The sequence below is a fragment of the Lepisosteus platostomus genome, chromosome 11 (assembly GCF_059453375.1).
Source record: "Lepisosteus platostomus isolate fLepPlt1 chromosome 11, fLepPlt1.hap1, whole genome shotgun sequence".
Taxonomy (NCBI): domain Eukaryota; kingdom Metazoa; phylum Chordata; class Actinopteri; order Semionotiformes; family Lepisosteidae; genus Lepisosteus; species Lepisosteus platostomus.
In genome coordinates this window covers 29,873,719-29,891,517 of record NC_142621.1, presented here as the reverse complement: position 1 = coordinate 29,891,517, position 17,799 = coordinate 29,873,719, and the positions used below count along the sequence as shown (strand labels likewise).

Sequence of the window (17,799 nt, the reverse complement as noted above, 5' to 3'; positions counted from 1 at the left end):
TTCCACACCTGGGGTGTTTTCTACATACAATTTCCACTGGGTGCTCTGGTTTCCTCCCATAGTCCAAAAACATATTGGTAGGTTAATTGGCCCTTGTAGTGTGTGTGCGTGCGCGTTTGCATGTGTCTGTGTGCACTATGATAGACTGGTGTCCTGTGCCCCCCTTGCTTGGCAGGATAGCCTCTGGCTGAGCTTCAATTGAAAGAATCAGTTAGAAGATGGATGGATATTACAGAAATTATAAAAGTTAATTGTATATATTTCTCTTTTATGTGAAGGTACAAAGCCCTGCCACATTTAAACAGCTCCCTGAAACAGCAGACTTTAGCATAAACATTTCCTAGTGAAATAGTTTAAGCAAAAGCAAACCATTTTGTTTATGAACAAAATCACAGAAATTAAAGGGGCTTGTAAATATTGTCTGCAACATAGATAACTCAGTTTCAATTATCTATTAGGAGAAATCCATTTGAGACAGAGGTAGTTTGTGATTGTAATGAAAGGCGTTTGTAAATGTAGTTTTGACATGCACGCCTTCGTCATTGAGCAGCAACTATGCTTGATTTCTGAGCAGACGTATACAGCACTGTTCCCATATTAGATAAAAGGGTTCACGCATTGGACAGCAGTGCACAGGGTACTCGCACTGTTGAACATGCTATTAATACAGGCATTTCCTTTTATAAAGCTCACACTTAAAACCTATTGATTTCAAGTACTATGTGCTTTATTAATGTTACATAACATTTCTTTTTTTTTTAAATGCAGTAATTATTTTAAAGGGTCAAAAATTTACACAAGATTATTGAGTGTGAATGGCTGAATTTGTCTACTGGGAACACTTTGTGACCAGACACTTTTGCTGGACTTCATCACGCTAAATAGTTGCTGTTCACCTCTGCAGCTACCCCCCATCCAGTTAGTTTCTCTCCTGCTATTGAGTAATGACTCTCACTGATGCTTTCACAACTCACAGCTTTCACAACCACACTGCCTGGCTCATACAGTAATCAGAATTCAAATAACTGCCAACTTGGCATCCTGGCAGAGCTTCAGCTTGTTTGCCCTCTGTTATCTCTCCGCAGTCGTTCCAAATTTTCTTTTTAAAATGCATGAAACACTCACCTACTGAACTTTTAAGAAGACCATGAAACCTTTTGAAAAACAGTTTTGCAAGGCTGTAGGGAGTCACAAGAGATAAGTGTACAGTCTTTCCATTATGGCCGATTCATAAGGACAAAAGCCTGACAATAATTGAACTTCGCCTCTATGAATGCATATGATTGAACTGGGTAGTGAACAGTCTCAATCCTTGGTCCTCGAATGTCTCCATTCAGTCAGTCTTACAAGTTTCTAAAGACTGGCAACACTTGAAAGTTACTGATGAATTAAGCAAGTAACATTTTTAGAATTACTCTGGGCCCGAGATCAAAAGGCTCAAAAAGATCAAAATCAAATATCAAGGTTAGATTACAGTCACACATTTTAATCACCTACATGCGTCAATCACAAATAAATTCCATATCTTCAGAAAGTGGTGACATACAAAGCCAAAGGTGAACTGGGGAACACCTGCTGTAGAATATGAATCCAGCCTGGCGCTGCTAAGATCGCCTGCCAAATACTAGAAACCCCGAATCAAATGAATACATTTCCTGTGTCAAATGAATAGGCGTGAGAACTTGTCAGATTTCTGTCACCATCCCCAGCCTCACCACAACCCTAGGAGAAGGCAGTCCTGCTAGAAGAAGAATGGGATTGAGCTGCAAATATTTTTTGTCCTACAGCTGCAGGCTGCAGGCTGCAGCTGTCCTTCCTTCCCTCAGAAACTCAGACTTGTTTCTCAGTTGGAGCTCCTAATATGTTGGCTGATGAATGTATAAGCAGGTGGCATGGTAGCGCAGGAGATTGCTCCCTCACAGTGCTGGGGCTCTCGGTTTGGGGTGCTATATCGATGTGCAGTTTGTACCGTATGTTCTCCCTGTGTCTGCGTGGGGTTCCTCTGGGTGTGTTTGTGTCTGGCTTGCTGGGATAGGCTCTGGTACCCCATGACCCTGAATTGGAAGAAGTGATTAGAAAATGGATGGGTGAGTGAAACATTCTGCAAGTTATTGTTAAGCACTGAATGAAATGATGTTGATATGCACATATAGGAACACTAACTATACAACTGTGTAACTATGTAACTGCTGACTCAAATGGCTTTTGGGTGGCCTCCTGCGACAGGGGACCACAGTATAGTGCAGCAATGTGTAATTACTGGCTGCTTTCCTAGACAACAAACAAACCCCTGCTCTGATTATAAGCCCAAAATATCAGACTTGGCTTTGATGCCACTGACCTGTCATTCCCCAGTTATAGTCGGACCTTTCCCCCAGTTTCTCAAGCTTTTCTACGGCAATGAGATTTTGTTTACGTTACAGGAAAGGTTAGCTGCTGGCGGGCACGTAGTCTTGCCTCACTCTCGGACTGTTCAGTGCTGATGGAACAGCTGGGAACACATTTACTAGATCTGCCATGGTGAACCAGACACCCACTGCTCACAAACTAGAGGAAAAGTCACAATACCTTAGGAAGAACAGTCAGGAACAACTCAACCAGGCTGAAGATGATTCCTAGTGTGGGTTATAAAAAGTTTATAACAGTAGTTTGATCATCTATCACATACCTATCATACCATACATATCACAACTATCATATAATCTCACACCCAGGACTTCACTTTGTGTATTTCTCTCTTACCCTCAATCACCACAATGGTGAAAGAGGGAGTTTGGTCTCTCTGCTAGGCAAGACACACCGAATCCACTCTGCATACAGTATTTGTATCCCCCCATCACATTAAGATAAAGCTGGACTACCAAAATAAGGTAGAAAATGGACAGAAGGAAAATTAAAGGCTCTCCATTCATTTTCTGTTTTTGAGCAGTGTCATTGTTGCTCTCATCATTGACAGCAAAACCGCTTTCATTTGTAGATATGGCTGCAATTCTTGGAAACATTTTTTTAAAAAAGTGCTATTTCACTTTTGCTTTTCTTTTTCTTAGGCTTTGCTGCAGCACGCAGTCTCGCCATATACTGGACCTCTTAAAAATATGCAGTGTAGCCTGTAAGCGATTTCACATTTTTTACTTTTAAATCCCACATTTTAGCCCATGTCACTCATCCCTTCCTCTCATGTGTTGACAGATGGCAAAACCTGTTTTTTCTAGTTTGCATACTTAAATGTTAAGGTACTTTAAAATAGTTATCTTTGGTGCCCTCCAGCACTTTTGAGCCCTGGACAATCATGCCCCCCACTTTCTTACATCCATCACAGGATGTCATGAAAAATGATGAATCTTAAGTCAAGACATCCTCAGCAGCAAAATATAATCATAACTAAACTAATTAGAACCCCACAACTCAACTCCTTGGTGACCTACAGAATTATTAGGGCATACTGTACTAGATGCAGGATGCTGAGGTAATAGCACTTTGGAATTTAAAGCCAAGGTTTAACAAAGAATTTCAATAGATTTATGGTTCTGACAGCAATGACACAAAACACAGAAGTCACCAGCCACTCAACTAAGCATGTATAGTAGTGAACTCGGTGAACCAGCACTGGCCACATTGCAAACTGTCCTTTACTCTAATTCACACAAGCCACATGAGTCACACCACTACTTGTTCTCTAGCGTCTGGGGTATGGGAATGTATTGTCTCATTCTAAGTGCATTGTCTTGCACTTAGAATGTATTGTCTCACCACTGTCGCCTCAAGGATAATCACTATTAATGCTTTATTTAACCACTGAGATCATTGCATCTGTTGTGAGAGAAGTTGAAACGCATAAGCATGAAACACAAGTATGATAAATAATTTGAACAAAAACAATGAGAACATAAATTACTATTTGGGCCAACACAAAGTGACGCATCTTATCCAGATCCCTCGAAACGCACATTGTAGACAAATTCCATCTTTCAAGGTCTGAAAGACATGTTTGTGTGCCAGTTCCTCTATCCAGCCATTGCAAACCAGAAAGTGTTTGTTCATTTTTAGTTTGATCACATTAAGCAAAACAGATTTTATTACCTAAAAATTATAGTTAACGTAAACACAGACTGCGTAACATGACAAACAATGGCTGCTAAAGCTACACAGAAGCATTTACTTGGCTTGAAGGGGTACATTTATGTGTTTTGTAAAGTGAAGTACTGGAAACTAATATGCTTAGGGCTGGATAAACCAGAACCAAAGAAAATAAAAGCCACAGTGCTAGGAGGGATTACAATTACAGGGAAGTGATTTTCAGTTTTTATTTTATTTAAAACAAAACAAAAAAATGCAAGTTGGCAAATCTGGCCAGTAACATAGAGGACCCTGGTATTTTTTATTTACATCAAGTTTAACACTGATAAAGAGAACTTCACAGTAATACAATATTCAAATGTGAGATTTAAATTAGAAACACAAAAAATATATATTTTACAATAAAAAAAACAAAAAATACTGATAGTGTTAATTTTGTTAACATCTGCCATTCATTTAAATCCCTGTTAAAATTCACATATTTACAATTAAGAAGTGTTTAGTTTTCATTGCACTAGTAGAACTGAAGAAAAAAGTGGCCTTTGGTATAAAATGCTTATGTAGTGTTTCTTCAGCACTGTTTAAAACAACATACAAGACAGGAAGAGTTGCACATGATGCAATTTCATATTACATACAGGAAAAAATAAATAAATCCATAAAACGTGAAGATCTTAGGAAACCTGTTTGCATGGATAATATGATCATGGTTGGTACATGCCTATAGCACTTTTATTTAGATTTAGATTTTCAAAATGGCACTATTTGTTTAAATTACCAGGGAGACTGATACTGAGGGAAAACTAAGCCATGCAAAATTCTGAAATATTGATAAAAATGATGGAATTCCGAAAACACAGAGACAATGAAACTTCCATTTTCAACTACACCCTACAGAAACCTCAATTTGCGATCCAATTGATTTTGCTTGGAACAAGCATTCTGATCAAGAGGCTGAATAAGTGAAACCGACCAAACAAGGGAAAGTCTTCTGTTTTCCGTTTGTTTTCTGGCCTCCCTCAAATGCGGATTTGATTTTGCTGATTGATTATTGAAAGAAAACCGGTAATTAATCAAACAAAAATTGACTTGTAAGATTATGACATGCTCTTCGAAAACTGATCTCTGTGCGTGTTTCCCTTTTGAAATTGGATTGGAAGCCACATTTTTCTTTTTCTAAAAAAGAAGGAGTCGAAGGCCATGTGTGAAAGCTCTAACATTCTTTGCTAATCTCACTTTTAGACAACCATTCCTAAGAGCAATTTTCTACATCAGGGGTGCAGAAATGTCAAAAATACATACAGAAATATTTCATTGAGTGCAAAGTTGTTTTAAAAGTGTGTTGTCTGTACAAACAAACTGTTAAAAGTATAATAAAGTATTCTGTTTGCACATCAGTTATCCCACCAGACCAATGATCTGAATGATTTGATTTCAAGTCACTTGACTCTAATGGTTTTCAACAGCAAGGTTGGGCTACATATACACTCAGGTAGACGTCTGCAACACTTAAGACAAACAATCAAAGAACAAAATATCTGACAGGTGACTGAATATGTGCAGAACACAGTCACTGGACAATCTGTTTCATTATGAAACTAGGAACTGCTGGAAAACAAAAAGATCAAACTGGTTTGTACAAAACCTGGCTACAGTTTTATCCAACACAGTAGTGCACAATGCAATAAATGTCTTTTACAAAAGGCACCACAAATCACTGGGCAAAGGCAAGTTTAGAGTCATTCAATGGCCTTTGTTTCTTGAGGTCTTACAGTGAAACCCATAATGGCCTGGAGGAACAACAGAGGTTTGCAGCTGAGGTTGATTTTGGTCACCGAAAAACTGTAATCGCCATGGGTGCCCCCCAAATATGGGACGGAAGCCCAACCCTTTGTCCTTTCCCCCTACTCCATCAACTATTGATGGAACCCCGAAAAGACCACAGTGCAAGTCACAATGAAGTCGAACAGTGTGATCGTATGGTGCTTTTGGAAATACATTTTCAATGTATTAATGGGAAGAATTCATATAAAAATAAAAAAAGGAGGGCTTAAGTAGAATGGATGATTTTGTTCCAGTACTTGCAGGGCTCATGTTTTTTTTTTCCTTTAACAGGCAGCTGTCTTCAAGTACAATAATGTGCGTGAGAATAAAATGCTTTAGGATTGATTCGAGGTTAAGGTGAGGAAAGTGGGGGGATTTCCACTCTGTATCAGCTATCGGCAAAAGCATTTAAAGATACAAATGTAAAGCGAAACAACTCCCACAGAAAGATCATACCAAAGCATTAATTTCTCAGAAAAAAAAAAGATTTTCACCTCTACTTTCCATCTTAATTTGACTTCAGGCAGAAAAGTCAGTTTGCTTTTCTTAAAGAAAGTAATCAAGTTTGAGATTGAGAAATGGGTTTTTACTGTCAACAAGCAAATTAAAATTAAAATTAAAATTAAAATATTTTTCAATAAACTACAGATAAGATGATGTCTGTTTTGACTGTATTATGATAGGTCACACCAGTTACTGGCAAATAAAAATGGAAAGACAACAAATTTGACTGAAAAGCATCTGTCGTCTTCAAAGCAAATAGAAAATGACAGAGATGGGAAACGTCAGTCTTGTGATCACCCTGGATCAATGGTGTCTGATTTCTAGACAAATTATGAGTTTCCCATACTGGGTTAAAATCAACCGAATCTGGTCTTTTATAGCCTAATAAATCTTTGAGCTATGAACTGGACAAAATCTTATTAACAGATATTAAATAAAAAAAGTGTCCCTGAAAGACTGGGACAAATGTGCCACATATAAGTAATTCTAACACAGAAATAGGAAATAGTGAGAACATTTATCTAACCGTTATTGAGATTTGATCTGAAACAATGAAAAAGGCCAGTTTCTGAAGCACACTTTTTCTGAAAGTCTGCAGTCTGCCAACACACTTTCTTATTTACTTGTATTTAATTGTATAAACTTGGTCTGGATTTTGTTCACTAAATAAGAAGTCCGCATTAAATCATTAAGCCGACTACATATTAGGAGTGAATCTGTAATATGTTTGAGATTAAGTCACTATCGACTTTTCTATACATCAAAACAAAAGTAGAACATTCTATCGACAGATATGTTTTTGTTAAGAAACAAAAGAATACAGTAATTAAATGTGAAAAGGAAAAAAAGGTCACCAGATGAAGTATGATCTTTTTTCCCCCTTATCAGTTCCTTTTCCAGTTCAAAACAGTTACAAAAGATTCACTTCTTAATGTAGGTGCAGACACCCCTGTCCCCCTTTGGTCAGGATCCACAGCAGCAGCACTGTTGTCTACTTAATACCACTGAAGCGTTTGCCATTGAAATAAGTCCTTTCCTTATAACACTAGGGTGCAGTAGTCAGCATATGATGTTGCTCTGTATTAGACTTACAGAAGTTTAATGCAGTCCAACCACTCATACAAGGAGCCGTTAAAAGCTAAGCTGAGCTAAACGACAGTCAAATTGGGAAGCTATGCCAAGCTCACAGAGGAGAGACAAAGGATGACATTTTTTGCCTGCTTCGTACTCACTTTGCTTCCTCTTTTTCAGCTCTTACAAATATGTCAGATCGCATGGGGTTAGAGTAAGTTTACTGGGGAACATTCCTATGCAAAGCCCTGTTGTATTAAATTCAGCACCCCAAACTAACTATAAAAGGGAATGGATTTTGCCTGAAAATTTTTTACCAGCACTTTTCCTCCACGCTTGCCTGAAGTATTCCCCATAGTTCACCAGAAGTAGGTGTGTTTGTGCACCATCCATTTTGTGCTTGGTGTCATCATTAGTTCTACTTCAGGCTGCTCATGTTTCACACAGCAGGCCACTGCAATAGTTAAAAAAAAATAAAAATAAAGGACTAGAATTACAGGGAAGAGCCTACACACACTTGTCCATTGATGTTTCAGCATAACAAACCACTTCCAGTTCGCACCAGGTCGAATCATTGCGGTCAGACCTGCTCTATGACATATCGTTTGCTGATTAAAGATAACGGAGATCAGTCACCTTAGCAAAAATCCACAATGCAAATCAGCTGGACCAAAACAGTTTTGTATGTTCTGAACATTTAACATTTCTGCGATATCAACAAAAATACCGTTATACCGCACAGAGACTGCTGTGTTCTGCAGTTTAAGAAACAGCACCCTGTTTTTCCACCATGTGTTGTACTGGTGCTTAAAAAAACCTGGAAATAAAATGTTCAATTTCATCTGTAAAAACAGATGGGAAATTAAATGGGAAACTTGGCAAGATTAAAAGGACGGCAACAAAGGTAATGCTGCTTTTTTACAATATTGTTTAAATCCAAATGAAAATTTGGCTGTACTGCAGGGACATTTTGCTATACAAAGAGCTCCGACCTCATTCAGGAGGTTCTGAAATGATGTCTTCCAGCTGCATGTACCTCGTGTAGTAACATCTGAACAACAAGGGTGCTGTGCCTTAAAACCTTACAACGTTCTGCTGTTGCACGGATGACTCTTCCGGACAGCCTCGTGCAATGTGTGCCTGGGAGAACCTTAGCCTGGATGCAAACGCGTGAAGAACTGCACCAATAGTGCCACACAAGAATCATGACATGAATCTAGAGAATTCAGTCTTCACAAGTGCAAACACTAACAAATGATTACAATATTTTGTGGGAGTTGCAGGAAGTATAATTGGATTTTTTTTAATGAAGATTTCCTGTCCAGGAAATGAAGATGTCATTTCTGTCTTTAAAAAAAAAAGTTAAAAAAAAAGAGAAGTCCCAACAATGACAAGTGCGTTCACAAATCTGACTTAGGTGGCTTGGCTATCCTATGCCAGAAACTCCGATTAATTTCTAAGGTCACGGGGAAGCACTTTTGTTCTGTAGTTCTTAACTATGTGTCACATAAGATGATCCACTTTGCCAGCACCTCGGTCTCCTTTCTCTGATTACATGTTTGCGTTCATTTTTATCCACTTTGCCTGTAGTCTCTCACTCTGGCCCCAGATAAACCCAATCGTGATGGGCTGAAGCAAATTGGTGCTCTAGCAGAGCACTCCTGGCCAACAAGGAAAATGACAAGTCAATTTGCAAGGGCAAAGAACTTTTCCAGTCCTACACATGGGATGATCAGCAACAGTGTTCCCACTGACTTTCAAAGACTGTAAACAATGTGATCAATGTAGTGAGGTACTCTGAGATATCTTTGTCCCCGAAGTACAAGGGGACAGCGGAGGGTTGTGGTGGCTACCTCTGCACCACATCGCTGATCTCCTTTATGCAGGTCTGTAGGTTGCCCAGGGCCGGGCTAGCTCCGGCACTGCTGCCCGAGGATGCCCGTAGCTCCTGCAGACTAAGTTCCAGTTTTCCCACTGCCTCCCTGAAGGCAAACTTGTTGCGCATTTGCGGTATACAGTCCACGTAGCCCGAGCAGTAGTCCAAGAGTTGGTGACCCGCATCGAGCACCTGGCTGCTGGAGGAGGGCTCTGGGCTCCCGTGCAAGGCGCTGCTCAGAGACTCCGCGCACTCCAGCAGGGCCTCCTTGCTGATCTTCTCCAGAGGCACCTTCTCTGCCTGCTGCCGCGTTCTGCGGAGGGCCAATTTGGCGCCACCCCCAGCGCCTGTGGGGATGCTGGTGGCCCCGTTCACCAACTTCGTGGGAGTGGCACTGGAGGAGGAGGAGGAGGAAGAACCCGACAGCGACGAGGATGGAGGCACTTGCGGTGGGGGCACAGACGGTCTCCCTCCTGTGGTTTTCCCAGATTTCTTCAGCCCATCGCCGTTCACCTCGGTCACGCCGCCACTCACCACCGGCTCCTCAGCTCCATCCCCACTGTAGAGCGCAGTGGAGGGGTGCTGCAGGAGGCGCAGAGTGGGCGGGGGTGGAGGGGCGCACTTGGGTTTCACCAGCCTGGGCCGGTCCCTGTCTCCCTGGTGCTCCGAGAGGAGCTTAAACCTGTTCCCCTGAGAGTCGATGCCAATAAGGTGCACATCGGCCGGAGCGTGTTTCAGTGTGGGCGAGATCAGTACTGGAACCTTGTGATTGTGAGCTGCAGCTGGAGCTGTTCCTGCAGCTTTGGAAGGGGAAGACCAGCCCTGCCTGTCCTGACCCGCCTCAAGGGGCCCCTCTTTGGACCTGCAGTGTGAATCGGAATCCGATTCGCCCCCAACGCCTGGCACCCTCTGGGCCCCGCTGCCAGCCCCACGGGGTAGTAGCTTGGCTTTGGGTCTATCGCGGATCTGGGCAGTGCCCTCGTCCATTTTGCGGAGCAGAGCTTCAGATGATCGCCCTGTGCCTTCCTCAGGCTGTGAGGTGGTGGACGATGTCCTTTCTAGTGGAGCTTTGGAACGATGCGCATTTCTGGGTAGCGTGAGGGCCATTCGCTCCAAGTCAGGCAGCCCTGAGGACATGGAAGAAGTAGAGTTGGACCGGGGAAAAGGCTTGGCTGTATGACCAGCTACTTCGTCTGATCCTGTAGGCTTCCCAGCCCTCAGTCCCAAGGTCTTTTTGATCAGCCGGGGGGTGAAGAACCCAGCTATGCCCGCCCAACTGCTGCCCCCTGGGGGGGGCGCGGCGGCGGCGGCTCCCCCCGCCCCGGCACTGGGGTTGGCAGAGGGCTTTTGGCCGAAGCTGGCCCCACAGCACCGGGACTGCACATGGTTGCTCTCCCCACCGTGGGAGGGTGAGAAGTTGAGTCCGTCCACCTGCGGCAGAGGAGCGTTGAAGCTGCCAAAGCTGGAGGTGGGCTCGTACTTTTTGTGCGGCTGATTCTCCATCTCGCGGAATGAGCTGCTCCTCTTGGGCGGCGTGGGCAGGCTCTGCTGCGGAGAGGGCTTCTTCTTCATGAAGGAGCTGAAGAAGCCCGCCTTGCGGTCCCGAGTGAAGGTGGTCTCCCTGGAGTCTTCCAGGAGGCTGCTGGGAGACTTGTCCCTCTGCTTACGTGGCAGGGCGGGGGAACCTCCTGCACTGTCTCCCGTGAACAGGCTGGTAGACAGGCCTGTGGAGGAAAAGGAAAGCAAACATGAGAACACAAGGACCTTCTGAAGACTGCAGCATACACAGCAGACTGACTTTCTCAAAAAGCAATGATCCTATGAGCACTGGGGCCCAGTGAATGTACCGCACCAGCAGGTGATAATTTTCTGTTAGATTAGGGATCTAAATTGACAGCGAACCTTACCCATTGTCCACTACTTTTGGGTAAAATGGTATGTTAATAGAAGAGGTATGGTAGAGATAAAAAAAAACTCCACTTTGCTAAATAACTGGAAAAGAGTATGACATTTAAATAATCCCACCTGTGTGAAAAATGTCTGTCTACTCTCTCTCCTGCATAGTGTAATGCTATTTTATTTATTCACCAGGAATATGTAAAAGTAAAAGATTAGGGCATGCAGGCATAATTTATATTACATTTGATCAAGGCATGCAGCTATACTTCTGGGTCACCCAATGTACGTAAGACTTTATAAAGCCATGCCTGAACTAAAAGGTCATTAGGTCGGAGATCATCCCAGTTTCTGTAAAAGGTTGCAGGCCCATCAGAGGATTAAGCCAAGGAGCACTGGCATCCCTTTATAAAGCTTAGTGGATGCAAGTCTGGCTGCAGACAACAAATCCACAGCCTTACAGTTAGGAAGCTGGAATCCTTACCACTGCTCTACCCGTTTACCACATACACCATAAACTATACATGGTTACTTTAAGTAAACTGTCAGTGAAGAAAGAAAAGATAATTTTAAAATAGTGACACAAACCTAAACCATTTCAGATTGCATGACACAGCCGCATTCATGTGTAATCCATCCATTCACTTTCTAAACACTTTATTTGATACATTTATTTGATATTTATTTGATACAGAGTCAGGGGAGAGCCAGAGCCTACCCTAGCAAGCAACGGGCGCAAGGCCAGATACACCTTCGACAGGATGGCAGTCCATTGCAGGGCTCACAAAGACAGAAGCCAATTAACCCACCAGCACGTTTTTGGACTGTGGCAGGAAAACTGGAGCAGGCAGAGGAAACCCACACGATCACGGGGAGAAACTAAATGCAGATAGCACAACAGAAACTGAACCCTTGGCCCAGCGCTGTGAACCAGCAATGCTCACCACTGTGCCACCATGCTGCCCATGTGTACCATATATAATAAATTCCAGTAATTCTACTTATTTTTTTTGCTGGTCAAGGATTTGACAGTACAGTAAACGAATGCAAAGGGAACTATATGGAAATGCCAGATAACTCCAAGTTAATGCAGGTTAAAAATACTGCTTTGGCTTCCAGCAGTGTTGTTCCTGTTTGTAGTTTCACCAACTGAAACCAACTCCAAAGACAAACATAAATGGTGGAGACAGCTGCCAAGGAGTTCAAACATATTCTACTTAAAATTTAACTCAAGTTAGACTCTCTTATACTGTAATTACGAGTTATTTAAAATATAGGTCTATGTAAGAGATGGGAACACTAAATGCATATTAAAAGCCTAACACTAATGAATATGTAGCAACCAGCTTCTTGCGGGCCAATGCAGTCGTCTAAATGCCATTAAATCATTACATTGTTTATATCAAATGCCGAGATATTACCACTGAAGAAAACCCATTTTTATAGATTGCTGTATTTTAAAAAAAGTTCCAGGGATCTCTGTCAATGTAACTGCTTCCCAAAATACAGTATTTTCAATTACCTTTAATAAGAGAAGATCACTTTATTGGCCATATACAATTTCTTGTATTAGGAATTTGTCTTTTTGCATACCCCAACTTGCTCTCCATGAGCCACACAGACAGGGGTTGAAGCTTGGGGTCAGAGTGCAGGGTCAGCCATTTATACAGCACCACTGGAGCAGTTGGGGTTAAGGCCCTTGCTCAGGGGCCCAACAGAGTAGGATTCCTCTGCCAGCTGTGGGATATGAACCAGCAACATTCCAGCCACAGGCGCTAAGGATCAGAGCCACCGCACCAGTATCTTAGTATTTGTTTCTTTTAACCAGGCTTGTAGTAATTGTTTATTATTTTATACAACATCTTAAAGAATTTGAGGCAGCAAAATCATGAACCTCTTCTGTTATGAGTACATTTTTTAAAACATAAATATTCTGGAAAAGCAAAGAGGGAAGCAGTCTCCTATTTTCTTGTAGCAGAAATTCTACCCAGTACAACCTAGATCTCTCAGACATTGGTCATTCCAAGCTGTGCTATATGAATACCTGCTAGTGTAAGCACACTGATGACAAACATTGGAGGGAACGCATTATATTTCTGATTTCCCAAATCTTTTAGAAACTTGAAGACTGAAAACAACTTCCAGTGAGGTCATGGTGTCTAATGAAATGTAAAATGCTTTACAATGGTATTCACCAGTTCCAACATGGATAGGTTTTGAGTTATGAGATGAGTAATGATAAAACATACTACATTACTGGGGGCCTCATCTCATCTGAACTCACCAAAACATTTCCATTATCAGAAACGACCCTTATTTTTGGAAAATAATACAAAAATAAGAAGTACAGGACAGGAAGGGACTACACCATCAGATGATGCCAGTACACTGCACGGGACACGAATACAAGTACAATTTAGAAACACCAGCTGACTTGACAAGAATATTACCCCTCAAGAAAACCCATATGAACACCATGCAAACACCACACTGAATTGAACCCAGGACCCAAGAGGTTGCAACCGTGTTTCCTTAAGACATTTCCGAATGACATCAAAAAGTTGTTTCTTGTTGTAAAGTTACAAAGAGGTTCAAAACACAAGCAAACAACAATATTTAAAATGAAATGTACCATTATAATACCAACATTCATTTAGTTGACATGAAAACGAAATGGTCGAAACGTTGTGTTTTCTTTCTTCTCTTTTCAGCATGGAATAAACCTTTTACTTGCTCCTTTGCAGCCTATGCATGCTGATGCAGCTACCCACCTGAACTTATTTTTTCAAGGTTGTGTATGTTGCAAAGTCTCATAAGATTTACTGCAGCACTTAAAAGCATTTAAAAGGGGAGATGACATTTTAAAAACTCACTTAAGGTAGATCTGTCTACTGAATTTTTAAAGTTAGGTCTGGAATCTCACCCCCCATTTTTACAGCAAATCCATTTTCTTTAGCATGATTTTCCATGCTCCATTAGCAAATCCACAATCGAATGAAGCCAAAAATGGACCAGTTATGAACTGAAAACGTCTTCTTGTACAAAAATAATGTGTTCAATAATGAAATATGGGAAAATAATATTTTATACATTGATTTGCTGTATAATCTAGTTGCTGTTCCCTGAAATCTCTGTCCAATAAAGTTTCTCCACACAGAGAATACTGTAGACTATGGCTCAATCTGTGCCCAATAACTTTAATATTAAACTTTATTGATAAACAAGCAGACTTTTCATACAAATAAATATATAAATGATACACAAATATATACTTTTAAGGTTTAAACAAAAGTGAAGTGAGAGTCGTAGATTACTGTGCTATAAGCATTATTACAAAAAGCAAGCAAATGTGACAAAGGATTACATTACAAGAGCAAAAAAAGGTTTAACGTGTTTTACATGGATAAAGCAATACTTTTGGCCTCATCTTTAAAATGACATCATGAAGAGAATTCTGACCTCTGGGCTACAGCAAAGTAAAGCAGAGCAGACACTACATGCGTTTTATTGAATACTTTGATAAGCCGACTCATCTGTCCCTGGTTGTTTATGTGGCTGGTTGACACACAGGATAAGTACCAACCTTAGAGCAGCTTTTCTACAACACTGGCCTCACAAAAACTTTTTTCCAGAAATTAGCGTTTGGGAAATGTGACATCTTTCTACACCATTCCATACGCTGTGCCTACCCCGTAGACATCAAAAAAGGGATCCCCTCAGGAGAAGGAATGGCTCTGTCTGATGGCTAAAAGTCAGCACTAAGGCAAAGATGGCAAACGAGTGCCCTGGAGGAGACAGGGGGCAGCTAGTGGACTCTTGCCCTGCTCCTGCTGTGGTGCCAGCTACACTCTGACCTCCGAGCTTCAGCAGCAGTAACTGATAAAGGGATGGCAGTGACTGCGCTCTAGTGACGGTAACCCAGGCGTTTTCTCAGCACGTGGGGTGGTGTTGCTGCAGTACCTGAGGGGGCGCCCTGCCCAGGGGGCTCCTGTCGCGATTCCACTCCCGCCTCTATGTTCTCCTTGTTCTCCGTGTGCTTCTTCAGCGTCCGAGACTTGGACGGCAGGAGGGGCAGCTGGGGGTTGAAGGCGAGAGCTGTGGTCGATGCCGTTTTACACAGCTCTTCCGCCACCTCTATCGACGGCAAAAAAAATAAGAGAAACGATAGTTATTTCACTTCCTACCGCCAGGCATTAAGGCTGGTTACAAACAGAAGCAGCTTTTCTGCTCGCGCTACATCACGCTTGCTCACCTTGACGTGAGAACCGACTTCTGTGACTCGACCACAGAGGTGAGTAGACCACCTCAGAAGATTTTATTTTAACCTTCTTGTCCTATGAAGAAGCTGTTTTAAAAAGGAGTTGCAGGAGATGAGGCAAATGAAAGACAAGGGTAATGCTTGTACTAAACCAGCATGGAGCAGTGGTCTGGGCTCTGGACTCTGGTCCAGAGGCTCACAGGCTCCATTCCTGCTTGGAAAGCTGCTGCAGTACCCTTGAGCAAGGTGCCTCACATGCCACTGCTACACTAAATGCCCTGCAAGTCTCCAGTTTGTCACTGAATTTGTTGAATTTGACGTGGAAAAACAAGGAATTAAAAAAAATCAACTTCCACACATTGCTGGAAATATCATAAAGTTAACGGAGTGCCTATAATATGTGATCCTGAAATACTAAACAAAAATACTTATAGAATAAATATCCTTTAATCTGCATTAGGAGTTCTTCAAAATGAATAGTGAAACAGAATAGGAGGCACTTCTTTTTCAAAATTGGTGGGGGTGTGGGACAAGCTACCCCCCCTCGTAGTGTGTCTGAAGCTTGATTTAAAAAAAACAGTTGATCGATGCAATCCTCGGATCAATTAGCTACTAACTAGCAAAGGCTAGATGTTCTAATCTTGCTGATTTTTTTCTCTTAATTAAGTCTCTTTTGCTTATGGTTTGGGATGGTACCTTCTGAGATGCTGGAATCGTGGAACATGGTCTCAAAAGCCTGATGTATTTCAGCAAACGAAGGCCTGTCCAAAGGGCTCCACTGCCAGCCTAAAGGTTGAAACAGGAAATAAGAAATAGGCCAAAAAACAGTTAGAATTCTAGGAGGTGAAAAAGACCATCAAGAAAATAAATTGCCAAACAGGATAGGGTATATTCATCATTCCATTTTTATCAAACCCTTGTGGAGGATTTTATCCTTCACAAAAGGTGCAGGAAGACCAGACTGACCCCCTCCCCCAATTTCTTTTTATAAATTGAGAAGCACATGTATTATTTAGCTACCAAACCAAACTGGACTTCATTTCTGCTGCTGGTTTACCATCTAGAAGCTAAGGGCCTCTATAGCTTCTAACACAAGTACAATGGGCACACTGGGAGCACCTTTGGTCACAGCTAGCGAAGGACATAGCCCCGATTAGAAGCAACCTCATCAAATAGAGAAACTAAACCACTGGGATACCCAGAACTCTTTATTCCTATTAGGGGATTTAGAACAGATTCCTTTCCAATTCAGCCTAAAAATTCAGCCAGCAGCCATATCACTCTGCAACTCACTATTGGCAACCAACGGAAGCTCAGCAGGTGTGAGCCTGGTCAGTACCTGGATGGGAGACCTCCTGGGAAAAACTAAGGTTGCTGCTGGAAGAGATGTTAGTGAGGCCAGTAGGGGGCGCTCACCCTGCAGTCTATGTGGGTCCTAATGCCCCAGTATAGTGACAGGGACACTCTTCTGTAAAACAGGTGTCCTTCAGATGAGACGTAAAACCGAGGTCCTGACTCTCTGTGGTCATTAAAGATCCCAGGGCGTTTCTCAAAAAGAGTAGGGTGTAAATCCGGCGTCCTAGCTAAATATCCCATTGGCCTTTAACAATCATGGCCTCCCAATAATCCCCATCTATGAATTGGCTTCATTACTCTGTTCTCCTCCCCACTGATAGCTGATGGGTGGTGAGCGTTCTGGCGCACTATGGCTGCCGTCGCATCATCCAGGTGGATGCTGCACATTGGTGGTGGTGGAGGGGAGTAAAGCGCTTTTGAGTGGAGAGTCCAGAAAAGAGCTTTATAAGTGTAAGCAATTATAATTATTATTATTATAATAAATGTATGCTTAGTGCAAGTTAAAAACTTAAGTTAATACAAAGATCTACTCTTCTGTAGACATAGGTGCCATGGATTTCAAGGGGTACTCACAGGCTCTCATCAGCTCGTACACTTTCGGCGGACAACCCTCGGGCTGCTCCATGCGGTACCCCTTCTCCAGCAGGTCGTACACCTGGGACAGGTCAATGCCTGGGTAAGGAGACATGCCATAGGTGGCGATCTCCCAGAGCAGCACGCCAAAGGCTGAAAGTCACACAGAAAAAGATAATTTACTCCCTACAGACCTAGACCAAACCTTCACCAGCATGACAATAGTTTTCTCAGGACTGCATGACATACAGGGAAAATGACTTTTAAAACAAAAAAAACGCTTTCAATGAAAGTTACTTGAACTTGACTGATGTATTTCACAGGCACGCATTAACAAAGTCCAGTGCCAACAGAAACAAGGAGA

At 42.1% G+C, this 17,799-nt stretch overlaps 1 protein-coding gene and 1 long non-coding RNA gene across 3 annotated transcripts in view; both read right to left on the bottom strand.

Moving 5' to 3' along the window:
• The window catches only part of LOC148652366 (uncharacterized), a 125,007-nt gene that overhangs the window by 13,970 nt on the left and 93,238 nt on the right, over positions 1-17,799 (bottom strand). The gene's annotated exons all lie outside the window — the stretch shown is intronic.
• abl2 (ABL proto-oncogene 2, non-receptor tyrosine kinase) overlaps positions 4,291-17,799 on the bottom strand; it is a 50,618-nt gene continuing 37,109 nt past the window's right edge. For both annotated transcript variants that reach the window (XM_088599069.1, XM_088599070.1), the window contains exons 8-11: positions 17,436-17,588; positions 16,203-16,292; positions 15,209-15,382; positions 4,291-11,076 (exon numbers count right to left, since the gene is read on the bottom strand). In XM_088599069.1, coding sequence (XP_088455195.1) covers positions 9,326-11,076; positions 15,209-15,382; positions 16,203-16,292; positions 17,436-17,588 — 2,168 coding nt within the window. In that variant the 3' untranslated portion in view covers positions 4,291-9,325. The remainder of the gene's footprint in view (positions 11,077-15,208; positions 15,383-16,202; positions 16,293-17,435; positions 17,589-17,799) is intronic.